We start from the raw sequence: 27,568 nt of genomic DNA, 5'->3' as shown, positions 1-27,568 counted from the left end.
ATGGGCATGAGCCATTTAAGCCACCTGGCAGGCCTGGATGCTCCTAGCTATGACTGCAAACTTTGACAAGTCTTACGCATCATTTTCTTTTACAAAAGGTACTTTTAAGTTTTATACATCAAATTTCCTGCTTTGGGGGTGAAGCGATACTCTAAGGCAGTATACTTCTGCTCCTCATCTAGCGCAGATGACATTTTCTTCCCTATTTTGCGCAAACCGGACACTAATACAATGCATTTTCTGTGCTGCATTAGAGGACAGCACAGCCACATATGTCTGCATTAACTGTGCTCAAATAACTTGCTCCTATGCTATGATGCAGAAATGTGAACAACTTTTGACTGAGAAAACAGCAGTGTTCCCCTGTGAAAAATGGACTCCAAGTGCTTTAAATGTATTCAGATTTTCACAACTGTGTACGTGCATTCAGGATGGATAAAGATTACCTTACAGTTTGGCTGACCCAGTGGCATATCCAGGAATTAACCTTTGAGGAAGTCCCTGAAATGATGGGGCTTCTGAAATTTGCCGGTCATGGACATCAAGGCCTTGATCTTGAGTAGTGATGAGGAATTACGCAGTTGCCGCTTGGGATTACTGTAGCTGTAACACCAAGACTGATGCAATCTGTTGCCTTTCAGATTGTATCTCTTATTTGCTACCAAGCTGCACATAATTACTACCTTTATCGATTTAATGTTTATCTTTACCAGTTAATTGCTTTGTCCATGTGATCTATTCTAGAACAGCCCTACAGACCTTTGTGGAAACCAGTGAAATTCCTATGCAGTCTCCAGTGGTCAGAATTGGTGGTGAGGTTCTCCACTGTTTCATGAAACCAGACATGTCTAAACTCTTGCTGCAACCCGTATTGTCTATATAAACTCAAATGCTATGTCTCTTAGATGTTTCTGAAGAACTGATTTAGAAGTGCACTGGACTTTGTCAACCATGACAGCAAGCTACTGAATGGCACAAGGCAATTTGGCTCCAGAGTGGCTGAAAACTGTGCTTCAGTTGCCTGCCTCTGTGGTGTCACATATACCACCCTATACATGCCATGCACATCCTGATTTAAATCTGGAAGTGCCCAGGTGGCAAGTTAATAGCAGAAGCTCATGGTGGGATTTTTCAGGGACAGGAGGTTATTTGCATCCAGCCAGATAGCTCCTGCTTGGTGAAGCTGATACATGTGTACATTAACAATGGTTCAGATTCCCATATGCACAAGGGGCAAGTGGTGAGATTTATATGGGGACTGTTGTGTTTTATGTGCAAGAATGGCAGTCAGGACCAGACAGACTGGTGGTTTTGCCAATACCTACTGAGATCTGGTAGATATATTTAGAGAAATGAAAAGCTGCAGTCTCAGATCTAAGTGATCCAGACCTTTTCCACCCTGACTTCTTTATGAAAAATTCAGTTTCCGCCATGAAACTCCAGACATTTTAGGTTTTCTTTGTTGTCCCCCTCATAAATACGTCTGAGTGCACTATCCTTATTGCATGTGAATCGGCAGCTCAGTGCTTGTCCTGTAGGTCATTCACATTCCAGAAATATTTGTCTGAAAGGCAATGAATGAAAGATGATAAATTAATATTCCAGTGGGGTATCAGACCTCCTGCAAGCATCTTGTACAGTGAAAATAAATAGTGAAAAGAGAGCAATGGTGATAAATTCAACTTAAAAGAAGTTTCCTTCCATTTTCTAAAATGGCACTTTGACTACTGTTGACCAATTATAAACCCCTCTACTTCTCATCCCTCTCTCAGAGGCCAGAAGCCATTACCCTTCATCAGAAAGGCTTCTTGAATAGGAACACAACCTTGCAACCAAGCATGTCAACACATCACACTGCCCCACTGTTTTGTTTGACTGGGCTATCCCTGACTACAGTGTGATGGAGAGACAGTGTGCAAGTGCATCTGTACTGCCTCAGCTCCCTGGAGGAGCTCATTCAGGGGCTGTGCTGATCTCTCTGCTCATATACCATTACCAGAGCCTGAAAAAGAAAAGTGGTAAGAACATAAAGCATTCTGATATCTTTTCCTGCATACCAACCTTTCTTTTCCTCATGCATGTGCCACATATGAAGCCAGCGAGTCCATTTATGACTTGAATAAAACAAAGAATAGCTTCAATCACACCAATGGCCAGGAGAATAGAGAAAAGGATGATATTCCAAAGGATGATGTTTTCAGGTTCTTTGCAAATACTCCATGTTGTCTGATTGAACAAATAATTCCCTCTGCGATAGAGAAAAATAACTGGCAATGTATCAGAAAACACAAATTCGAGAATGCTTTCTGTGATTTCTGGCATTACACTTTCTGAACTTGATTGAACAGAGTGAGTCTCAAATTCTACTACAGCTGGTAAAAGCTGGTGATTCTCTTCAGAATTCCCTTTGCAGAGGTGCAATTGATGACTGGGGAAGTGAGACACATCTGTACTTTATTGCATGCACAAGAATCTCCCTTTTGTTTCATGGCAGTGACAGTAACTAAAGGGAAAGGATTATAAGGATTTTAAAACATGTCTCCATATTCTCCGTTTCCTGCTGTGCTATCTCAGCCCAGTCTGGCTTGAAGAGCATGGTTGCCAAGGTTAACTTAACGATTCAGAGAAGATTTTCATTTTGCTTTTCAGAAGTTGTTAGAGTAGACTCAATTCACGATGATTCAGCAGATATCATAGTTATCAAACATTTCCTTTTGACTCCAGTGCGAGTCACAGCTCAGCAGCCTTTTGAAAGCCTGGTGCAACTTGCACAAGGGGCTGCTGATGCGCGAGACAGAAGAAACTCAGGCAGTTTTCCCTGAGATGATTCCTTGGTCAAAGAACTGACCAGCTGGAACACGGTACTCAGAGAAATGTGAATTTAGGTGTAGACAGGGTGGACCATCAGTTCATGTTGGGAAAATCCTAATTTGCTATAGGAAGATGTGGGGGGATTTAGGGAAAGCGAAGTTGGAGGAATTAAGGTTAGGGAGTCATACTCACTCCAGAGTGTTGTTCCTGAACGGATAGAGGTATTCTCCATCACCTGTGTCACACAGAGGGCCCCCAATCAGCCCCAGTGAGGAGATGACCACACAGTATGCTCCTCCAGCAAATCCCAGCACAGCCAGGACCACTGACAGCAGCATCTAAAAGGGAAAAGACCATCAGCATTGCATGCACAGAGGCTTGAGTAGCATGGAAAGCTTACACTGAATGGGAAGGAATTATCTTTATCTGTTTCTTATTGTATGCTGAAACCCATAGTAACAGCATTATATTTGTGGGAATAAAAATCAGTTGACTTTATCGGACTGTGCAGCTATCCTAGATGTGAAAGGATTTCAGATTGCGTTTGCTTTGCTTTGAAAAGTGGGTAAGCCCAGAGCTTTACTTGTCCAGAGATCTATATTTGACCCATCAATTATGAAAACTCTGGTGGGACATCTTTCAAAAAGCCAGTAATAAACCAGTATTGGCTTGATGTCATCCATATCTCGTGCCTTGACACTTCCATCTCTTGACCAAGAGCACCTTTCTCAGCTCTTGCACCAACAGAAACTAGCACGCAGCTCCTGAGCCAGCTCTGAAAGCAACAGAAGGCACATTAGTGTTCTTGCTAATTGATGAGGAATGCAAATAAAGCCTTTTTTATTGCTGCTTTTTTTAATTTTGCAACAGCCTGACATGTGGTTACCACTGCCCATGTTGAGAAACGTAATTGTGCTGCATGTGGCAACCATCAGTGACTTTGAGTTATATGTAATGCACTTACACTTTTTACGCTGGCCACTCCCATGGAAACGTTACCTTTACTCAGTTTTGGGGTAGTTTTTTGTTAATAGATAGATTGTGCCTCATTGATGTTTGCATATAACAACAAGAATATCAGGAGGGTGCTACCGGTGGTGTATCTGGGACAGGCTTCCCACTAGTCTTGTTGGGAGCCACTGCTTGTGGTTGTTCACAACTCTGCCAAGAAGGAAAAGAGAGGAAAAACTCTGGAGGAGACTGACAGAGCCAAGGGAAGGCTTGGACTGGGGTAAGGAAGTGAGACTGCCTCGGAGTCAGGGCAGAGACACAGCTGAGGAAGCGCAGGGGAAGCACTCCCATCCATGACTTGGGTTTGAAGCCAAATACCACAGGCCTCACATTTCCCTATTGCCAGCAAATACCAGTGGAATTTAACAGCCCACAAGGAAGGTAGAAACCTTCTCCTACTGACAGCAGCCCCACAGAGCTCTGCACTAGAGAGTCAAATAGAAGTATCCACCATCCATGTTATAGATTTGGACATAGTCTTGAATTCACTGCCTAAACATGTTCAAAGTAGTGCATGCAGTTTCCGACTTGACAGCTGATGACTGCCTTCTGTAAAACTTTGTATGCTGCTGGTGCGTGAAAAGACTCATTTTTGAGTGTTGTTTTGCCTTTAAAGCAATCCCTGAGTTAGGAGTTGCTGTGATTTCTCATGAGATTTATTTAATCATTACTGATTAATAACTGGTTTTTGCAAAGGTGGGTGCTCTTTTTGTCTTTATCAGTCTGCTGGCTGAGTTGCCTTTTAGCAGGGCTTCATTGTCAGCAAATGTAGGTAATTTAGTATATTGTCCTGGACCAGAGCAGCACCTGGGTTGTAGCTAATGCACTGTCTCTCATAATAAGATCACCAGCCATTCCTTGCAGTGAAGGTGAGTGACTGATACTCTGTCTGAAACTGCTACCTGTGCTGAACCCCTTCTCGTCTGTTTTCTCATTTATTTCAACTGTGCATTCTGCATCTTGGTTAAAAGATCTTAATTATGCTAAAGACCAGTTTTAGCACAGCACAGCAGTATGGGGCATCCCAAAGGTAATTATGATAGCAAAAGTCAAACGGTCATTTGCTATTACTATGTTTTATGACAGTGATTAGTACTAGTAGTACTTGTCAGTGCTATCTTTGATGACTATTCTCTGACACACAATCCTCTCATCTGAAATCTGTTGGCTGTATGACTAACTTCATCTCATCTATTTCCCTTACTGTGCACACACTCACAGAGACAAGGACTTTACTGCCTGAAGCTGCTGCAGCTGTTAGATTTCCTCAGCATTTTCTAGACCTGCAGTTGTATTTTCCCATTATATCTACCATTCTGTAGACTTTTCTGAAGGTTTGCCCCATAATCTGTGGAAATACAAGAATTTTATTAACTGTTCGATCATCTCAACCTTTCAGCTTTTTCCTGGTGAGCTGAGGAAGACTTTTAGCACTTATTCTTTGAGCATTTGCATCAGCTGCATTGGTGAAGTTACCAAGTTCCTCCCGTCCCAGCTTATGCTGCTCTTTATTGCTTATAATATTTCTTGTTTCATGAACATTTCTTCTCTATTTCTTTCTCTCTTCTTTCACTTGTTTTGGGGTTTTTTGTGGAATTAACATTCTGTCTGGTTATCCAGATATCTTTATCTAAGTTTCTTTGTCTGCAAAGCTGCTATGGCTATTCTTGTTCTATCAGTAACACTAAAGCAAGGCTTAAAGTCAAATATCGGAGTACGTTTGCAGATGCAATGACAGAAGCTGCATTTTGAGGGATCTTTTTTCCGTATTGTGCCAGTGCAGTGGATGCTTTCAATGTGTTCATGCTGAGACGTGGAAGGTTTGTAAATCTGTTAACTTTCCAAAGTCATTACTTGCATTATGCAAGGACAAGAAGCCATCTCGGTATGTTTGCAGGCAACAATTCAAAATGGATTAATGAAAAAACTTACTCAATGCAGCACATAATCACTGGGAACTGGAGAATTCAATAAAGAGAATAAAAAGGATGAGAAATATAGCAATTACTATTACTATTGTTGATACTTCAGCAGAAGATAAAGGCCTTGATGAAGTCTGAAGCTATTAAACCAGGAATTGTGCAAAATATAATAGGACTGAGTCCCTTCCCTGAGGAAAATGGTAATGTTTTGATTGAATAATAATTCTGAGCAGTATTAGCTCTTTAGTGGGTTTTTTTTTTTGCCCCTACGAAAAACAATGCTGAGTATTCAGTATAAATATTTTATACCTAAGATTCCCAAAGCAGAACAGTGGCCAAACAAACCTTTGGATTACAGAGGCTCCCAAGTAACTCCAGTGTGGGTTCATTCCCTGATAATAGGCGGAAGCTGGTGGACACACCACCAAGAGCCTGGTGATTCACACCATACAAACCCTGCCTTGGGTATACAGCCTATAGTAAGGGCATCTGAGCAACCCTGCTGTAGGTGTCTACATTTCTTCCCACTATCCTCAAAGCAAAGTTTCCTGAGATTTCTTCTCCTGAAGAAGCGCATCATTGGCCTTCACATTTCCCTGCAATGCTCACCTCTTTTTGCATTCCTGGAAATCACCCCTCCCCAGTTGCTGTTCAGGGATAACTATTGTTTTTAATACCATTCATAGCCACTAGCTCTTTGCTCATGTCCCCCTCTCATCTCTACTTTGAGCCACATTCTGTTTAAAACAGGGTGACTTGTAAAGCTTCACCCCTTTTAACCTCAAAGAGATGGGCAATTCCCACAGTCCCAGAAGACAGCATTTTCAAAGATACACTGTTCCCACTAAGCCCATTCTATTGCGGTACTACCCTATTATTGAACAGTAGTAGAGACTTTGCTCTTGAGTAGCGTCATCACCTGGCCATCAGCTAACTATCTTTACACAAATATCATAGCAATAATCATAGAATCACAGAATCATAGTATGATAGAATCATAGAATCACAGACTGGTTTGGGTCGGAAAGGACCTTAAAGCTCATCTCATTACAACCCCTCTTCCATGGGTAGGGACACCTTCCACTAAACCAGGTTGCTCAAAGCCCCATCTAATAATCAACCTACCTTCTCAACAATGTCTACTGTATTCCTCTATAACAGCAAATAAGGAAGAGCTTGTTAAGTAACCCATCAGTGATGGGAAGGTGCAGGATAGTTGGTATCTGTGTGCTGCTTCCAGGGATGGCTTAGACAGTCAAAGGGTGGTGGAGGGGAATGGAGGAGAGTGGGGGTTCTGTGGATGCGGGCTGCTGGACAGCGCAGTGCTACCACCTGCATTAGCGGGCTGGGGGAGAGAACCCAGCCAGTCCGGGGACGTTTGACTCTTGGCTCTGTAATATTTAGTGCTAGGATGAAGGATGGAGAAGGGAGAACTGAGATGCTGTGCGAACTGAGCCCAGTTCAGGTGGATTCCCCCTCCTGACTTACCACGTTCAGCAGTGTGGAAACACCCACATTATGGCTGTTTTCACCACAGTGTGGCTGCTCTCACCACCACTTCCTCCCTCACTCAGAATGAGATGCAGCTGGCTCAGGCACTGGGTTCAGGGTGCCTAGATTCAACCTCAGCTCTGCAACTGCCGACTCGGGTGGTGTTAGCATCATTTTTGTGCATGTGACATTGGGTAAAATCAATTCAATGGCATGTCCCTTGGGATGTGCTTGTTGACATTAATGAAAACTGTTATTTTGGCATTATGAATAATGAATTATTTAAGTAAAGCATCTCGAAGAGGTAAAGATCTTCTTATGGATGAAACTAAATACTAATTGGAGAGTACAGAAGAGACATGCTTTGTTGTATGGAATCTCTCATTCCAGGCTGCTTCTGGGAATGATGCAGGCTAAAAATAGCATTTCTAAATCAAATTATTTTTCTAATAATGATAACCACGCAGAAGTCTGTGCCCAAGGCATGAGGATTAACGGAGATGACTGTGTATGACATGTTGCTTTATAATATTCTCAATTATCGAGGGAAAAAGTCTCTCTGGCTTTTCTCTGGATGGCAGAGAGCCCAAATTGCATTTGCACCTTTCATGTGCATAATGCTTGGAAAGATGTGTGCTACAGGTCAGAGCTGCAGGAAGCAGCACTGGCTTCTTGGTGCCAACCACAACAGCTCAGGCTTTAAGCATGGGCCTGAAAAGCAGGGAACGTATCTGCCCCTACAGAGGTAATCATGGATGCACCTGTGGAAAACCAAGTTGCCATGGAAGGGTATTGGGAAATAGGATCAATTGGAAGCAGAAAGAACAGCCAGCTGTCTCAATCTTTAGGGTTGTCTCAAGCAGGAGGAAGCTGGAGCCAGATTTTACTTTATGCGGGGTGAAGTAGATAAGCTTTGTAACCCTCTGCCCTCAGCATTGTGCATGAATGCTCCAGCACCCACCGCAGCTGAGTACGCTACCCTTCCTATCAGTGGCTATCATAACATTCTTCTTGGCTAACTGAGCTCTCAGCCCCAGCCCAGGGACGCTGTAGATCCAGCTCCTCTTCTGCATTTCCCTGACATGGCTGTTGATGGTGGTGCCATGGTTCGTCATTGTACATTTCCACCTGCTGAGCAGCCGTTTAAGAGCTATTGCACAAACCCCATAGTGCCATTTCAACACTTACCCCACATCTGTTAGCGCAACATCCTGCTCCGCCTGCTCCCAACATCATGAATGCTGGTAAAATGACCTGTGAGAAAAGAACAAGCTGAATCGGTGTGCAGTACTTCTGCTGGGATGGGTTTTAAAGCCTAGGAGCTGGGGCATCATGTTCCTCAAATGCAAACCTCCTGTCTCTTCTCTGTGAGTTACACTTGCTTAGACATTGGTGCTTGCTGAAGAGAAACTCTAACTTACAGCTAGAGTTGGCTGTCAGGTTTCTGGTACAGTGATTCTGATTGCTGAAGCTATACTTCTTTTCAGCAGGGTTTTGATGGTTTTTCTTCAGGAATAAATGTGTCAGTTTTGAGAAAATGGAATGTCTGTTCAGAAAAGATGCATCAGTGAAGCAAGAACTATGTCAGTTTAAGTCTTCTGAGCGTCCTGCTCTGCATTATGATAGGGAAATCAGCCTAAAACTTCCTGAAACACATCTGGCTTTGGGTCTTCATGCTAAGCTTCTGGAAAACCTACAGAATGGACTTCTCTAAACAGGGAACTCCCAGTTAACATCAGCTTTCTCCATGGTAATTATCAGGTGGAGCTGGACTGATATAATGAAGTCAGTAACCATCTGTGTCTCAGGATATAATGTCACCTTACAGAAGCACTCTGGAGATAGGAAAAGCTGCATTTAGTTTGGTAGCTAGAGGGCAAGGAAGCTTTTGTGGGTCTAGCTGTGCTGCGCTGCCAGAGCATTCCTGCTGCCTTGCCTCTGCCCACCACTGCATGAGTAGGCATTTCAAAGAGCAACACAAGACAATGTGTATTTGAGAAAGTCAGAAACGGTCCCTATGAAATTAATGAAAGAAGAAGCAGCCAAACAAATGAACAAATAAGGTTCAAAGCTGTACAAGCAGCCTGACTAGATGCTGGACAGACGTTGTCCCATGTAGGGCAGGGAGAGTACAATGTCCACGGTAAGTGGAGCCTGGGGAATTTATGTGCATAGTGACTATCACCGTTAGACCGTGTAGGACAGTGCCATGAAACCTGCTTAGATTTGCAGACCTCATAGTATGTTTCAAAGAACTTACTTTCTGTTGCCTTTTATACACACCCCAGGGGCAGCCTCCAGCACCTGCAGTGGCCGCTGGACCACAGCTGGAGACCTGCAGATGTAGAGCATTAAGGTAAAAAAAGCATTCCTCTTCCTGGAAAGAAATGAGCTCCAAAATAACCAGAGGTGGTCCGCAAGGCAGCCTCAGCCCCAGCATGCTGCTGTCTGGCATTCAGGAGAGCTAATACCTCTGCCCATCAAACCAGCACTCCCTGTCCTCCAGGGCTATCTTTCTCCTTTGGAGGTTTCCCATCTAGGCTGTGAACAGCTTTGTATCATCTGTTAGCCTGGCTCAGGATGAAGGGTTTTCTTAGAAGCCTGGTTATAAATACCTGCCTTTTGACATGGGAAGGAGAATTTACTAGATTTGGCTGCGAGTAGAATGGGGGCCATGCATGAGCCGTTGCTCAGTCAGGCATTTTCCAGTGTTGCACATTGGCTTCCATTAGGAAAAGTGTTCCTATGACACACAGAGCCAGTCTTTACACCTTAAGCTTTTGAAATAAGGAAGCGGAGAGGTTTTCACATCATATAAAGTTCCATTAGGGAAGCAGCAGAGGAGGAGGAACGGGTGGGGCTGGTTGCTCAGCCAAAAGTGAGCTGATCATCCAGGCCCTATCAGTCTACAGACGAACCCCATGTGGAGGCAGGTTTGCTCACTCACAGGGCCAGGTCAGGCTCTTATGAAGTTCCCTCCACAGCCCTGGCTCTGGAGCCTGTGTCTTGGTTACAGGGAGATCCTCCAAGGTTGGGCAACCTTTTCATGGCTTTCTGAGTTTCCTTTGGGGAGAAGCTGGGTGCATGGGGGAACACACTGCAGCCTGCTCTGTCCAAACTGTGGAGTAAGGATACAGACCAGGTTCCAGTCATGGAGCCTGGCTTACCTCCCTAGGAGGCCTGAAGGCCAACCTTCATTTTCTCATGCTTCCAGCACTTGAAAATGGAGCTGACGGTAATGCTTTCTTCCCCATTCTCTTCACCTGTGGGCATTTGTCATGCTGTTTGCTGGGAAACACGCACACTCAACAGCATTGTTTGTGGATCAATAATTACTCCTCATGCTGTGTTTTGAAGATCAATGCAAATGCAAATTTTGCCTCCTCCCCTCTCACTCGCTGTTCTCATTTTTGATGTATGCAGTGGTGGCCACAGGCAAGACTGTGAGAAAGCTTAAAAGAAGGCATGTTTTCAATGAGCCTGTGATGCTGTCATGCTTAACATCTGCCTCTCCTTTCATTGGACGCCAATGACTCCTGGGCTTGCAGTGATACGAATTTTCCACAGGTCTCTCCTGTAGTTCCACTTGTTGCTTTAGGCTTCCTTCACAAACTCATGCTTACGTTCAAGCTCAGCATGAGTAATAGGCCCAAGTGGTAGCTGGAAGATGAAGTAGGCAAGCTGCTGGTGAAGAACAATTTATACCATGTTTCTGCTTTGGGAAATACGACTCTGAACCACAACCACTGTAGCTTTTACATAGACTTAAGAAGTAGCTGCATCATGGCCTGGCTGTGAATGAAATTTCCTTTTTTCTAAGCTAATTATTCTGAAACACACATTTTTTTGATGTGCAGGTAGCCAGCTCTGTGCCAGTGTACCATCTGCCTGGGCTGCGGAACAGCCAGTACTTGTCAGTAAGTACTTGCCAGTACTTGGGTGGGTAATTGGAAGAACATAAAGGGAACAAGGTTTCTAATGAACTGGAAAGGTCAGTATTCCCAAACATGTTCCTTTCTAGTTATGGATATTCACATAAAAGCCATCTTTCCTAAGTGGTGGGATGGAGAACTGATTGCAGAAGAGCACAAACAAACCAGATCAAACCCAAAAGGAGTTAAGAGGGTGTGTGGGAACATGGGAGACATTTGGGATTTAGGACGTTTGCAGCTCCACATTTGTTGTGTTGACTGGGTCTCTTGGGTGGGATGGTTTTGTGTGAGGTGTCCCTGCCTATGTCAGGGGGGTTGGAACTAGATGATCTTTAGGTTCTTTCCAACCCTAACTATTCTATGATTCTATGAAACACCTACTGAAACATGCTTCAGTTTTGCCCTTAATGGTTTTCTTGTGGTTTAAGTGAGCATAGAATCAGTTAGAGGAGTATTGTGGGGTGCAGACAATAGTTAGAACTCCCCACATCCATCTGAGTTTAGGACCTCAGTTTTGCTTTGACTCATGGAGGATGAACGCCCATGTCACCCTTCTCCACAGTGGGAATTAAGTCCATTTGTTTCCTCCTGACGTGGAGTCTTCATATGTATTTCAGGAATACCTCGTATCTCTGTGATTAGGGACTTTTTCAGTGTTGAATGAACTTTATGAGTCCTGTACCCAACTTCCCAGTTAAGCTGGTCACATGTTTATGCAAAACAGGTTTCTATGACTTTTTTTTTTTGTTATACTTATCCCTGAATTTAAACAAAACCCAACCAAACCCATAAGAAACAGTAGCAACAATTCTCTCTTACCAGTATCCCAGCTCCCAGAATGCCATGGAAAAACCAGACCAGATCAGTTATCTCACTGAGCTGCAGAACTTGTCCATTGGGGAAGTACAGGAGGATGTTGCAGACTATGGCACAGGCTGCCAGTGGGAACAGGGTGATCCCAATGCACTTCGAACACTTCCCTGTGCACATGGTAGCTCTCTGCTGAGGAAAGATGCAGGGAAGTTTGGGTTACTGCAGCACAGGGAGCACGGGTTTCAGCAGTTTCCTTCTTTCATGAAAGAAGGGTCAGTTTTGAAGCAAGAAGTGTTCCAGTTAAGGCGCAGATAATCCTGTTCTACAGTTCTACAGAGCCTGTTCCCTTCAGAGACTTTATTTAAAACTGAATTATTAAAAACTGGAATGTTTAATTGAATTTATTCAAATTTGCCAGGACTAAACTAAACATGTGTTGGTATGAAGTGAACGGAGAGTTTTGTTTTAGTTGTTAACGGATGACTGGGAGACTCAGTAACAAAACCACGGGTGCACAAATGACACCCTGGCTAGCAGACTTTATGGTGGGGCTAAGGGTGGAAGGGGAGGTGGATGCATCAAGTTGTCAAGGACCACTGCCTTGGGAAGCTGATTTGATATCGTCTCCTGCATTGAAGGTCTAGAAAAGCAGGAGACGACTGCCAGGAATGCCATAAAAACCTTCAACCTTGCCTTCCGGCTGGAGCAGCACGAAGAGCCTTACCAGGGCCCCACCAGCTGCATTTTCTCTATTTCAGTCAAAAATACACTGTCAGCAAGACCTGGAGAAACTTTCATTACCGTTTCCTATGACATGCTGACTCTGCACGTAAGGGTAGATAAGGCTGTTGGTTATGTGACTGTTTGGCGCCCAACCTCAAATATCTGAAAAACTGGAAACATGTCCAACCCTATTTGCTAAGGGCAGGTCATGAAGCCATCCCAACTCATTTTCAGAGATCTGCCATAATGTATAAAACAGCAGGTTATTATTTCACAGCAGTAAGGTTCTTTTAAAATCAAAGAATCAACATAAATAATAGATCATTGGAAGAGGTCTCCAGTCCTATTTCCTGCTGAAAGTAGGACTACTACCAACACTAGGTCACTGTGCCAGCCATGGCTTTGTGTAGCTGAGCTTTGAAATCCCCCAAGGATGGAGCTAATAACACCCTTCTGGGTGACCTCTTGCAGAGCTGCCTCAGCCTCCTGGTGAAAAATTCTTTCCTCATGTCCAATCTGAATCTTCCATGCTATAAACATGGCTGTTGCTCCCATGCTCTTCCACCACTTCATCACCTCTGTCACTCCCTTATGAGTTTGTTGTAGGCTGCTATTAGAACCCTCTTCACCAAAGTGAGCAACCTCAGCTCATACTGCACCTACACTGTGACCAAAGAGAAAAGGCTGATGAGTACAAAAGTGGATCCACAGCTATTTCTTCATGTCAGGTTGGAAATTTCAGACTACTGGGTCAGAGATCATTGAATTTTTAGACTGCCATTAGCTTTATGGCACAAACTGATCACAACTTCTTCATGATGTTTTATCATAGTAAAAATCTCACTCCAGCTCAAGGCTTTCAAATGCATAAAAATTCCAAATATCAATCTGTGCTTTTCTATCCTCATAGAAAGATGACAGTTTATGACATAGAGGCTTTGCTCTTCCGTGAGCAAGATACAAAATACAAGAGAAGGAAGATGATCTGGACACACACCATTTCAGAACATGTGTTACACACATACACATGCAGCCACACATGCACAAATGCTATGCTTGCTACATTCAAACAGGTTTTGTAATAACCTCAATTTAGTCAAGTGCATTGGCTAATCCTGGAAGTTTTGTGACAGAAATTGGTGTTGAAAAGGTATTAAGCAGGCTGGGAGTATAGGAATCAATCAAGGCCGGGTTCCCAAGCAGAATAGCCCAGGTGAAAGACAGCATGAAGACACTTGGGAAAGCCAGAGGCAGGCTGAAACCAGCTTCATTGACAGAACAAAGACAGCAAGAGGTGTGGTAAGTCATGAAGACAGACCATTGTCCTCAGACCTCTGTAACTCAGAGGGAAAGCAGAAAGACTTGACGGGATGCCATATATTGTTGTAAGGTAGCTGAGACTGACAGAGACTTCTGAGTTTGCTCTTCTATAGCAAAAACTGCGCATTGTTCTCTGCTGCTGCAGGTTTAATAACAGCACTGTGCTTAGATGGCTTTTTTTTCTGAGCACTTTACAATAACACCATGATTTCTAATCCAGCTTTAAAGCAAATTAACTGGCATGAAACTATTCCAGAAGGGAACATTTTAAACAGAGATGCTTCTTGATTTATGGTCATTACCTACTGTTTATATAGTGCTCAAAACTGGGTAGGGCATTTTGCAAGCCACTGGAAAAAGCCCCAGCTCAAACAGATAATAATCGAAGCAGACCAACAATGTGCAATGGAAAGATGAAGCAGGGAAGGAGTGGAGGGGAAATGGAAAGAATATTGGATATTTCACCCATCTTCCTCTCAGGTACCCAATGCATTTGTTAATTTTTTACACTGACTTTTGCCTGTTTGCTTTCCTGTCTCATTCCAGTTTTTGCTTTTCCGTGTGCTTGCCCAATCTCACCTACTTCCCCTCCCCAGAGAGAAGCAAACAAGCACAGGCACAGCCTGGCCTCCTTCTGTAAAAGCTAAGTCTTGTAGGTGAGTTATAAACTCTCTTCTGCATCTTTCATACATAGCCAGAGGGCTTGGTTCTCGCCCGGTGCAAAGCAACATGACGCTGCTTTGGCTGGAAGAACAGGGGTTTACAGCCCATTCTCTCTGACCTATCTCAATACCACTTCAAACTGCAAGGAGAACTTAACTAAACATCAATCACCAGACCTAGTGAGAGCTTCTACCACCACAATCAATGCTGCTTTGCTACCTGTGTACATCAGAGGATCCGACTGTTATTACAGCTCAGGAAAACACTCTGGATTGCCACAAGCACTCAATGCACTTTATTAATTCAGCAAACAAAAGCACTTTCTACAGCTTTGCTAAGCAAGGTGGCTAGAGAAAGCGTCTAACTTTTAACTAGAGTTTTAGAAAGATTTGCTTTTTAATGCTGAGGGAAGCATATAAATATCCTTGCTTACCTTCTACACGGGTCTAAGTTGGCCTCCAAGCTCCAGTTCCCAGCAGTTGGCTTCAGGCTTTCCAGCTTTTCTCTCCTGGAGCGCAGCAGTCTGAGGGAGGCACAGAGACGTTTTCAAGTGATGGCCTCTTTTAAACAAATAGCTGTTGCTCTTCAGAGAATTAGGAAATACCCCACGTTATCCCTGGTTGGCCAGCGAGAGCTTGGCGTGCCACCCAGTGCTATCGATTATTTTCAGGCAGTGTTCCAGTGGTCAATGCCTCAGCCCCCCAGGACACACAGCTCGGAGCAGTGGAGACCTTTTTACTGCTGCAATCATTTCAGCCGTGCAGTTTGCCAGAAGAGGAAGGGCAGGAGATGGCAGTGGTGCAAGGGGTTGAAACACGAGGTGGTGGTACAGCAAAGCCATTGGTGTGGCACCATCTCCTGCACAATGGGGTTGTGGCTGTTAAAGTTCAGCACTGAGTCTGCTGCAAAGCATGGGAGTGCTGAGTGAGGTGAGTGGGGAGGAAGGAAGGGAAAGGAAATTATTAGTAAGACAGTGGAAAAAAGAGAGAGAAGGGCAGAATGGCTGGAGAGAAAGGGAGAGGTGTGAGCAAGGGAGGAAGCAAGGAAAGAAAAACTCAGCTCCAAGGAGTTGAGAGTAGGAAGATGGAAGGGAAATGAAGACTCCTCTAGCAGAGAAGAAGAGAGAGATAGAAGAGGCACTAAGGATGGGCCAAGAAATTAAAAAAACAATGAAGAGTACGAAGAAACATCAAAATTAAACTGGGAGTTGACTCCTACTGAGGAAAAAGGGTTTTTCTTTTGTAGAAAATGTTGATAATAATAACCATTGAAATATGTTCAAACACAAAACCATATAAACATATCTGTTACTTGGTAGGTTATATTTGGCCCAAATCATGCTGGGAATATGCTCAGATCCCTGTCTTAAACTGAGAACATAAACACCCCCCTCTAGAAGGCACCTGCTCTTGCCTTGTTCTCAACATCCAGAAGGAAGGATGACTTGACCACAAAAACATTAATGAAAGGGGGGTGTGAGTGAATGCAAAGATGTAAAATATTCCACTCTCCACCTTGCCATGTCACATTTTCAGTCTTTAATGTCACTACAAATGATTGGTTGTATAGCCACGTATACGTGACTTAGGATGTCCATGAGGAAGATGTAACCCTAGGTTGCAATTGTTCCTAGTGAGAGAAATGGACACTTTATCAGGGTTAGTATTAATGTTAAACACAGTTTTCTTACTGCTTCAAGAATATCTTTAGAATTGCTCATTACTGAGTAGGATCTATATCCAGCCTTTGATGAGGTCTGAATCAAAAGCTGCTTACTGTGAGGTACAGAAGGAATGCCAGAAAGAAGAGCAAAATGGAAGTCTGTATTAACACCCCAGGGCCTGACCACCACCTGTTTCCCTGAAAGTGATAGATAAATCCTAAAGAAATAGAAAAAAAACCAGAACACCCCAAACCAAAACCAAAAAACCGAGCTCCAAAACACTTAGAAACCCTGAATTTTGTCTGTGAAGTGTTCAGTGGCTAAGCTGAGTGTATGTGATTGTGTACATCTATTTTTCCCTCTGCGATATTGACTTTGAAGGCAATGAAAGCGTTTTGTGTTCCACTGGTCAATGCCTCCTGATTATATTGACTTACTGTACATCAGTTCTGGTCCTCCTTTTATCTCTATCCTTGTAGACATAAACTCTTTATTAATTTTCCAGTTGCACATAGTAGCACGGCTACTGAGAATAGAAATACAAATATGTGAAAAATCCTGTTTGTCGTGCTAGAAAAGAAAACTATTGCAGCCCTACAACTTCCCTTGGTAGTGCAATATGTGAGTTAGGAACTGAAGAATTAGAGCACTGCTCAGGTTTCTGCAGGGCGTATCTGACTGCCCACTTGTTCTGCTAATAGATCTGCCCCATTTGGAGTGCAGCTGCAGTGCACTAACAAGAAAATGCCCTTTTCGCTGTTGATACGCTGTGTAAAAGGTGCCAGGCAGCTCTGCTCCCATTTATTCTAGTATAAATCTTAAGTGGTACCTCCGAAGTCAAAACTTCACTCAAACACACAGTGACACTCCAGCCAATTTAATGTATTCCATATTGGCACCATGACATGAATTACCTCTTGCTGCTGTTTCCTGTGACTCTTTGCTGTTAATGTTTTCTTCAGCTAAGAGAAAGGGAGGGTGATTCTCTTAAGAGAGAATCATGAAGCAATCTGCCATTAGGAGGCTTTTCCTGAGATGTGCTGGTTCTGAGAAGGCTCATGAGCTTGGGCATTGCAGACAAACCTGCCTTGGAGCCCCAGCTGGCTCTCCCTGAAACAGGTACCCAGGTTAACATGCCTACCTGTATTCAGGAGTGAGCAAATGCCCTGTTAAGGTGCAACCATCAAGGTGGAAATGGTAGAATCAGTGTTATTCAGGTTTTCCTTTATCCGGAGTATCGCAGACCCTTACAATGCCAGCCGACGGAAAGCTGGTTGCAAGGCAAGAGCTCCCAGGAAGATGAGGAGTAGATCAAGGCATGACTTGACTCAGATCAGGGACAGCCGTAAAAAATAACACTGAATAATTGAGTGGTGTAGGTTACGGTACTTGTATCAAGACTATATGTGAGTCTGAAGAGTTGGAATGGAAGTTGTACTGGACTTCATTTGCAAGTACATTCACTGCATGGTACCATCTCAAGCAGGTGGCCCTAGCACACAGAATATGTTGACATGCACTTCACAGCTTAAACGTCACATACATGGATCTTTCCTTCTCTTCAATTTTATCAATTTTTCCAATTATTTTTTCTTCTCTCTTTTCTCTTGTCTCTCCTTTTGGTGCATAACCCTCTTTCCTAGATACATAGACTCCCTGTCTCCTCCCTGCGATGACATCCTGCTGAACACAGGTTTTCCCATCTATGGCAGCACACACATCATTGTCTCTGGGGACACCAGTGCCACTACCAGGAGACATCCCTTGGGGAATAACCCCCTTGGTTATCAGTGACTCTGTGAGCCTGGGGCATCCCGGTTTAGTGAGAGGTGTCCCTGTCCATGGCAAGAGGGTTGGAACTAAATGATCTTATGGCTCTTTCTGACCCTAACTATTCTATGATTCTATCCCAAGGCTGCACAGTCAATGCTCTGCAGAATCACCTTCTGAGATGAGGGGGAATGGTGCTGAAATAACACCCAGTGAGCTCTGCCCATCCAGCAAAGTATTATCCATTGCTTGTGTGTATGTACGTCCACCTGATTTATTGCAAAGCTCGTTTTGTTTCATTAACTGAGTGTTTTGTCCAGGGACAGGGCTGTGCCAGCCCCACTGTTTTCTAAGATGTCAGTGAACCATGACCTGTGGCCAAAGGTTGTTTGTGTTCCCAACACAGAACACTGTCACTATCCAATATTAACATAATTAGAGGTTTGTGCTTTCATTTTGCTGGTTTCGTGCAACACTTCTGTCTGGTTTTGGCTGAAAGGCATTTCTCATCCCCGTGTTTTGTCACTGGGGTTTGTCCAAGTATGTGCTCAGGGTGCAGATGAATTAGGAGCTAACAACAGTGCCCACTGGAAAATGTCCTTGCCTGCCTGACCAAAAGGAAGAACTGTTACTTCTGTGCTCCTTATTCTCCTGTCCCAACCTGCCCTGAACTGCCCTGGGTCTCTCAGGAAGCCTTCAGTAACGAAGAACAAATGCTGGAAATATACTGAAACCCAGAGATTTCATCAAAAACTGCTCATTGCATTGTTTAGAGCTGTTTGACACTGCCAGAAGGGACGGTTTCTGTGGTTCAGGGTGATGATTTTGGTTGGACCGGGAGATGTGTGGCCTTGTCAGATACCCTGTGAGAGATTAAAAACTGTGCAAGGCTGAGGCACGTGGAGCAGCAGCTCCCACTAGAATGAGAGAGGAGGGCAAGAGCTGAGAGGTTAGAAGCAATCACTGTGTTTTGTTATTGCAGGGCGCACTGTCCTCTCATTAACCAGCCCCGGATGGATTTGTGCCAGAAGAAGAGCAAAAGAAACATCAATACTGGTTGTATGTGTGTAGCTGTCGTGTTCCAAACATGTACATGAGGCCAGGTTTGTAGCCAGAATTATTGCTTGCTACTAAAAGTACTTCCTGCTTACTTTGCCTATATCAGAGAAACTGATACATGGGAAGAACTGGATAAGCCTTTGAAAATACATCTGGTCCTCAGATCCTAACTTTTTTTATCAGCTGATGATGGCTAGTTTAAGAAAGGACAATCCATCCCTTGGCTGACCCTGAAGTTGTTAGTTTGGGCCCACTGTGGGGCAGAATAGGGTTTTAAATCTCCATGTGTTATGTAGCAGAAGGACCCAAGGCAATTAGGGCATATTTCCCAATGTGGGAAGTGCCTTTGGAAATGTCTTAGCACTGCCTGGGTTTGTGAAAGGGATTGTCCCTGCAATTTCACAGACAAGCACATCACCATAGTTTCCCAGAAATGAAGCAATCTCCATCTTCAAACGGTTCATACTTTTCTGATCCTATGTCCACTGGGAGGCACTGTCAAGGCTTTTTTGAGTGTGAGAGGATGTTGAGGAGGGTGGACTGCAGGTATCTTTGTTACCTAAAATAAGATACCAAAAGGTCCTTTCTGAAAAGATGTGAACTGCCTGTCTCAATCCTTGGAGATATAGCATGTTCATCCTTGCAAATACCGAAAAACCATAAGGGGAATGGTCCTGGGCAAGTGGCTTTGCTAGAGAAGGGGCATTGGACCAGATGACCTCTGAAAGTTGTGTGGCTCTGTGAAGGACTGTGGTCCATTAGAGAGGACAGCAGCACAGCACTGATGGGTTCAGATCTTTGCATCGAGCACTGTAGTCACATTTGTAGCAGGGTTTGGTCCCTGGTTCCTGTAGCTGGCTTGAGACCACACTCCTCCACATCTAGTAGGAGGAAGACATCAAGAAGCTACACTTAAAAAGACAACAAACAGTCCAGCACACACTACTGCCATTCCTTGGTGGTGTAATCCATTCTTTATGTCAGGGTGTGGGCATAAACTGAACTAAGGGCAGGCAGGACGTGCCTGAACTCTGCAATGACACCTCCAGAGGCTGGGAAGAAAAACAAGAACCCAGGGAAGTGTTAGGAGGGAAGATACTGGGTGGAGACAGGATTATAAAAGAGCGAGGTGAGAGATGAGCCCACACACATCAAATAAACAACAACCTCAGGGCCTCCTCCAGTAGGCACATCTCATCCTGTGCAACGCTGGGGCACTGTGCCTGTCTTGTGTCCTGTCGACAGCAGACGGAAGCAATGAAACATCATGTCTGTGGCCATTAGAGGGAGCAAGGATGAAAGACTTGTGTTTGATGGTAGCTTGCATCAGGCATCCTCATCCCACGGAAAGCTCACCCAAAAAAATACAGTTGATGTTCACTAGATGATATTAAATGAACTGCATGCTTTTCCTTGGGAAAAAGCAAACAAGAAAGTCAAGGTTTCATACAGTAGCCAGAGGAAGGGTCGGTGGTTGCTGGCTTCACCCAGGACATTGCAGATACAGCTGCAACCTCCTTCCACTGATGGGCTGAAACTGTCCCTGGAGGAGGTGCGGGATGCAGGTGCCTGACTTTTTGCTATCCTGGCACTCCCTGGCCCTGGATCAGCCTCTGTAAAGCTTCACATTCTGAAGATGTGAGTTGTGGTGAAGATGTGCTCAGGTTGGCACATCTCACCCCAGAGCACCCCAGTCCTGTTACGCTGCTGGCCATGGTTATGCTTCCCACCCCTTCCACCGAGCCAGCACCAGCCCTTCTGCAGCCACACGTGTGATGCTTCAGCATCTGGCTGGGAGCCACTTGGTTTTCTTTCTCCTCCATCCATCTGCCTGTCTAGCCATGCCTAGATAAAGGGACAAATTACTGCGGAGCATCCCATCGCTGCATGTAAACTCCTCTGCGGTGTGCACCCAGCCCCTGCCACCCTGGGGAGAATGAGAACTAATTGTGAGACACTCACTGGATGCCTGGGAGCGCAGAGGGATGAGCTGCCACCAACCCCGTGCTCATCTTCCTGCTGAGCAGCTGATTGACAGCAACCTGTTACTGCTGGGAATTTGCCTCATGTATCCAAACACTTCAACTTGTTCTTTGGGAATTTTGACCTTTTAGCAATGAGTGAAACATTTTCAGTCCTTGTGGTTGCATAGAAAAAGCTCGATCTGCTCAAAAATCGGGATAAATAAGGAGAATCAATATTTACTGTCTTTGGTAAAAAACTTCTCTTCTTTTTGAGAGCCTGACTCGCGACTTCTAAACACCCCAGAACAGTGATTTTGTGGGTTTTGTCTACCAGGGCGCTTTTAAAAAGCAGCTGCCGCAAAAATAAACTTTGTGTGGGAGGTGACTGCGTGCTTTGCTTTTCTCTGGGTTTGTGCTCCTTTCCTCACTCTTTGTCTGGTTTATCTGGCTGGTAAGATTAGGATCACTGCAGGGCAGGGTGGGTCCCTGTCTGTGTATTTCACTGTGTCTTGCCACTTGTAAAGGAAGCGAGTAATCATCGCCCTTGCTGCTTTCATGTCTACTTGCACAATAGAAATAATTCACAGTAATAGCAATGCTTTGCCTATCTTCGGCTCCTTTCATCTGAAGAAGTTGAAGTGCTTGACAAGCATTAGCTAAATGAGCTTCCAAATACCTAGAGAGGGAGTCAGGTATAATGATCCCCACTTTGCAGATGAGCACACATGAGGAGAAGCAAGGCTAACTGAGTGCTTACAGTTAGTCAGCTGAAATCATGTTTCTTCCACTGGAGGTTGCTCAGCACTTCTGAGGCTCAGGCTGTTTTCTGAGGTGCCCAAGTGATGTCCACTTTTTACTTCCAAAACATACAGACTGTGGGCCTGTGTGATCCGCCCCAAATCCTGCAGGAGCTGGAGGGAGCATTTCATGCACTGTGATTCATTTCAAACTACTAACCTGGCCTGGGAAGTTCTGCTGATCCCGTGTTGGCATCACTGTGATGAGGCAAAGTCAGGGTGACTGTGCTGGGCAGAAATGTAAGTGGGCTCCAGTGCAGGAGCACTCCAGCTCAGACCCAAGAGTGGTGCAGCCACATTTGCATTATTCTGCCTTTCACTTCATAACCCTGTTGAGGGGGAATCTGCGTCTGAGTGCTGTATGATGGTGTGGGTTTACCAAGCTGGATCCCTGCCGCAGTGTTCATAAGCCATTACTTGTAAAGAAAGACGCTAAAAGCCCTGACCCATCCCTGGGGTCTTACAGTTATCTTGTTTCCTGCATGTCCCTGTTAAACCAAAGACACTTTGCACCTCCCAGGATGGTACGTAGGAGGGGAAAGGAGAGACTGGACAAAAGCTGTGCTAGGGACTATACGACTCACTACTAACCCAGAATGATAAAACAAAGTCAAATTATGTTTTGGAAGACCACAGCAAGCTCTTAAAACAATAAATGGGTTGGTAGAAGGGAGAGAGTTTTTCCATAGACTATGGAATTTCTAACTCTGTAGAAATTATTTTCCTTCTTAATACCAGACCTGAAAGGTTTCCGTTCCAGGAATGGCACTCTGGCTGTAACATAAGCTTTCTCAACTAGGAAGCAACAGTGTCACTTTAGAGCTGTAGGGCTGCTCTTTATTGCAAAGCTTCATAGACGCAGATGAAAGACACTGAAGTGTTGGCAGTCATCTGCAGATCCCATAAATCACACCTATGTATGTAGGCAATCACCCAGGCTTCCACAAGGTCATGACATTTTCCCCACTTTCTGGTTTTCAGGCAGAGAAACTGGACAGAAGTGGTCTGGACAGCAGGTAACTTCTGTTATCTCCTGAGCTGCACAGAACACCCATTTAATCGGCAGACCCCACGCAAAGTGCCACCTGCCTGCTGGGAATTTGCAAGTTTATAACTCTCCCGGGGATGGCTTGCCTGGCAGAGGTGAGTTTGCAGCTCTTTGAAAGCCACTTGTGCAGATGCAATCACATTACTTCTTTCTTATCTTCCTGCAAGGCTCTATACCTTCCCTTCTTTATACAGTCCTGGTTAGTTTTCCAGTGCTGAGATTTCTTAGCACAGCTCCCCTGTTTACCCATAGAGAAAATGGGACAATGATCTCATAGGAGGAAAGCAAAAAGGCCACATTTCCTCTAGAGTAAGTAGGTCAGTGCCATGAAACGTGACGGAAGAGGATCCAATGACTCCCATAGGGTGGCTGGAGGAGGCTGGGAAGGCAGTGGAGTGGCTCAGAGTAGAGCTGAGGTGGACCTTAACACTGGCCTTCCAGCTAGAAGGCATCAAAAGTGGATGTAAAAGGGTTTTGCCATGCAGCTGGATCACAGCATCCCTCCCACAAAGTGAAAGTCCAACAAGACCCTGGTCTCCACCACCTTCATGCTCGGAAGGGAGGTGGTGGGGTAGGAGGGCTGTCACCTTGCTTCCAGTGCTGGATGAGGAGCCAGGAGACCAGGCTGCCTTACTGTGAGAGCACTTGGACATTACCTAACCTTCCTCTTTCCTTATTTGCATAATAGGGTTAATGAATACATTCTGCCCCATAGAGATGATGTAATGTTAAGCTCTTTCATGTTTGTTAGGTACTACAATGGGCAGCAACACTGAAACCCATAAATAATGTACCTTGAAGTTCTGTTGAGGTATTAGCCTTGTTTTAACAGTGCAGATATTACATGAGTTACCACACGCAAGAAGCTTCTCTTAATTAGGATCAAAACTTCCCTTTTTTTAGCTTTGCTTTAATGGCTTTTGTGGCTGAACACATTTCACTTGCCCAGCCTATTCGGCAATTTAGTATAATCTCTTCAAACTTGCAGCTCCTTTCAGTACACTGTTAAATGCCTTCCTTCTCATTATTCACAATCTTTGAATTTAAGTGTCTTTATTTTCCAATATATAATTAGTTTCTCTAAAGTCTGAATTCAGCTGCAGTATTGTCCTTTGTGTTGATGTGGCATATAGGGTTTTGGCTCAAACCGGTGAAGGAAAAGAAAGGATCTGTGGGCTGCTTCTGCTTCTTATAGCAGGACCCCTCTTTTCTCTTTCACACCTTGACTTAAGGTTTGTTCACAATTGGTCATGTACCAAAGTAGCTGTTCTGCAAGGAGAGTGACTGCACAGAGATGTGCAGAGAAAATTATTCTCCTCTAATGATCTCCAGACAACCATTGTGGTAAATGCCCAATTGTGACCCTGAGCTGGATGCATGTATTGAGCCCGAATGGCTGGAAGGCAGCGGTGGGGAGCCATGTGGGCTCTGACGTGGGAATCTGGAGGGCTGGGTTCAGTCTCCATCCTGCCACAAAGACTTCTGGGCAGATGTGAGTCAGTTCCACACTGGGCAACCTTTAATATGGGCTACAGTTGCCCTTCAGTATCCTCACCGACTGCAGATCCTTGTTATTCTTGGCATTACAGCAGCTTTTTTGTCTTTCCATCTCCAACAGTTTCAGTGCTCAGACTTGGACTGCTCCTGGGAAGTGCTGTGGATGCCAAGGAAGCCTTTCTCATCAAAGTCCTGTCCAGAATTGCAAACAGAAGTGGTAGACGCCTTGAAGAGCGCCTGTTTTTTGAGATTTCCAACCTGTCAGTGTGAACTCAAAAAACCAAAGCAGTTCAGGTGCACCTTGTGTGACTGTCCAAGACTATAACAGGAGGTTTACTTTCTGCTCACTACTGCTGCAACTCAGAAAATTATTAGAAAGTGTAATAGAAATTGCTTTCCACAGATGTACTATGAGGCTTTTGTCTTTAATACGTGTTTGTGGCTGAAGAATGTGGGGAAACTGATGAACGAAGAGTATGGCTTGGTTAAAAGACTGGTGTGAAACTTATGAGGATGTAACTCAGTTCCTAGGTTTACCACAGACACTCTTTGTCACCTTAGGATGGTCACTACAGACAGAGCTCCATATTGGTGGCAATATCAGCTAAGGGTAACCTTATGCTGGAAACAGGCAGACTAATTGCCCAACCTGGATTGCAGTGAACACACAAACCAACATAGCAGAGGCCAGGAAGTGGTGTCTATGAATGGGAACACTGCTGCTATCAAGAAGCAGCAGGGGGAACAGTGTAGTCAATCTTGAACATCAGCTCATGGCCTGCTCAATGGAGAACATCAGCTGGGTTTCAGTAGTAGGCAGCCTGAATAAAGTGCTCATCTGTGAACGCATGTCACCTAATTTCAAGGAACTGCAGAAGAACAGCACATCCAACATCTCTCTTCGCTGACCTTATGATCGACACAAGGTTAACTCAGGTATTCTAGTCAACTGACCAACATTAGTTGGCCGAAGTCTGGGTTTAGTGGTTTAACTTAAGATAATTATTGCCATCATTGCTGATGTACTTAAAAAGAAAGCTCCGCTGGTGATGTTTCAGGGCTCGTTCACAAACTGGTACTCAAGATGTTCACCCTTCAGACTTATGAACATTGCTTCTCATTACACAACTTCAAAACCCAACCATGCGCTAATTTTAGCCTTCGGAGGGGCAGAAAGCCTCAGAGAAGCCAGTATGTAACCTTTTTTCTGACAGGACCCTGAACAAAGTGACAGATTTAATCCCATTACCTCACTGCTGGACGGGAGCTTCCCAGAAATTTTCCTGATGCAAGGGCAAAATAGCTGTTCTTTCATCTTTTTCTGAGTCACGCCCACAGCACCTCTCGGGAATGTAAATGTGCCTGGGTTTAATGATGTGACAAGGTAATTAAGTGTTAATGTGTGGGTGCAAAGGGTATATAAGTTGCCAGATCTAGTAAATGCTGAAGCCAAGCTAAGGCGTTTACCAGACTTACAACACGTTGCTGATATAGGGTGCTAGGGTGCTAAAGCCCACACATTATTCCTGTTACACAAATAATTTTTACAGTCACAGACAAAGAAAGTAACTTCATATTTGAATTTGGAATTGTTATTCCAGCAAGAAAGCAACCAGGATCCAATCCTGGGCACAAGAGAAGCAATAGAAAAACTGGGACATAACACTATTATTATTTAAATGACTATAATGTAGTCAGGTGCCAGCTCAGAATTGGACACTCCTTCTTCCTATTCCCCATTAGCTTGATGCACTTAAGCTTTATGAGTCCATATATATATCTATTTATATTTAACATATAGCAGAATTCTTTAGTTACAAAAAAGCAAACAGGCAGAAGGTCATAGAAAAACTGTCTGGACGAAACTGGCCCTGTACCTGGTCTTTAAATATCAATAGTGCTGTGCAAATGGCTGATTTAAGTAACTGAACTCTATACAATTTCATTCAAAGTGCACGTTACCCTCTAAATAAGCATATTTCCTATTCAAATGCAAAATCCTTACTACTTTATGACAATGAATATTTGCATAACAAGCACCCAGTTCTGTAAACTCAGGTGCTTGAGTGGCAGGAGATGAAGTCTGTAGCTCACCTGGGCTCAGGACAGAAGGCTGCAGGAGGCTGCAGGGTCCCAGGCCCTGTGCAAAGATCACAGTGAGGTCCTGTTAACCTCCAAGTGTCACCTTGGCCTTTCCACAGCTCCATAGCCCACCAGCTGGTCCATCCGTCCCACCACAGTTTCATGTTTGATAGCTGTGCCACTGGCTGGCAGAACCTCTGCCTGTCCTGCAGCCATAATCTTTCCTTTTGCTTTCTAATGATGCCCTTCAGAATCACAGTACTTTTAGTACTGGCATTGTTTGAGTAACCAAATGGCACAACAAAACAATGGAAAAGAAAGATGATATTTAAATATCAGTATTTTGGAAGAAAGTATAAACAGACACAAGAGGCTGAGATGCTGGGCAGCATGTGGTTTGCAGCAGAAATGCAAAGAGATAAGCAAGGTCTTCAAGGTTATCAGGAAGTCTGCGGCTGCTGATTCTTAGGATCAGGATCTCTGTACATCTGTATTGTCCTATCACTTCTCCTTCTTAATGTTCATCAATTATCTGGCTTGAGATAATGAACAATTGTATGTACAGATAGAAGCTTACAGCTGAGGGACTCTTGCTTTGCGGCTATGTTAAGCTGACCATTTGCAATTGTCTGACTGTATCCTGACAGTACACCCATGTGTACTGGGCTTTCAGTCCTCATAGCTAAAGAGATGCAAAGCATAGTCTAAAGAAACGAAAAGCTTCTTTGTGTCTGTGTGCCTTGTCCCTTAGTTTAGATGAGATCTACCATAGTCCAGGTAGCTGGAAGTCGGGCTGCTGTGAACCTCACCTGCTTTTTGAATTACTTGCTGTATGACTTCAGAGACACCTGCTCACAGTGATGAAAAGAGGCATTCAGCACACCTGATTGTACATGTAGTTGCTGTCGCTTGTTAGAGGGTGAACCTCATGCAACTGCTACATAAAGCCACATTCACATCACTGAGGTCTTCACTGACGACATTAAAACTGTGGCTACCAAA

General features: G+C 44.2%; 1 protein-coding gene and 1 long non-coding RNA gene across 4 annotated transcripts in view; one reads left to right on the top strand and one right to left on the bottom strand.

The window, feature by feature from the left end:
- LOC136014036 (transmembrane 4 L6 family member 1-like) overlaps window positions 1-15,374 on the bottom strand; it is a 15,846-nt gene extending 472 nt beyond the window's left edge. The window contains exons 1-6 of one of the 3 annotated variants that reach the window (XM_065678758.1): window positions 15,120-15,374; window positions 11,987-12,169; window positions 8,424-8,489; window positions 3,004-3,149; window positions 2,062-2,114; window positions 1-1,564 (exon numbers count right to left, since the gene is read on the bottom strand). The exon at window positions 1-1,564 is cut by the window's left edge and continues 472 nt beyond it. In XM_065678758.1, the coding sequence (XP_065534830.1) occupies window positions 1,521-1,564; window positions 2,062-2,114; window positions 3,004-3,149; window positions 8,424-8,489; window positions 11,987-12,157 (480 nt within the window). In that variant the 5' untranslated portion in view covers window positions 12,158-12,169; window positions 15,120-15,374 and the 3' untranslated portion in view covers window positions 1-1,520. Of the gene's footprint in view, window positions 1,565-2,061; window positions 2,249-3,003; window positions 3,150-8,423; window positions 8,490-11,986; window positions 12,170-15,119 lie in introns of all 3 variants that reach the window. The other 2 variants (XM_065678757.1, XM_065678756.1) reach the window with 2 other exon arrangements.
- LOC136014037 (uncharacterized) lies at window positions 13,906-27,568 on the top strand. The gene is made up of 5 exons (XR_010612486.1): window positions 13,906-14,002; window positions 14,570-14,679; window positions 19,102-19,222; window positions 22,921-23,082; window positions 24,606-27,568. It is a non-coding gene; the product is annotated as an uncharacterized LOC136014037 (long non-coding RNA).

The sequence above is a fragment of the Lathamus discolor genome, chromosome 4 (genome assembly GCF_037157495.1).
Source record: "Lathamus discolor isolate bLatDis1 chromosome 4, bLatDis1.hap1, whole genome shotgun sequence".
In the NCBI taxonomy this organism is placed as follows: Eukaryota; Metazoa; Chordata; class Aves; order Psittaciformes; family Psittacidae; genus Lathamus; species Lathamus discolor.
The sequence above is the reverse complement of the archived record's forward strand: the minus strand, read 5'-3'. Positions and strand labels throughout refer to the sequence as shown.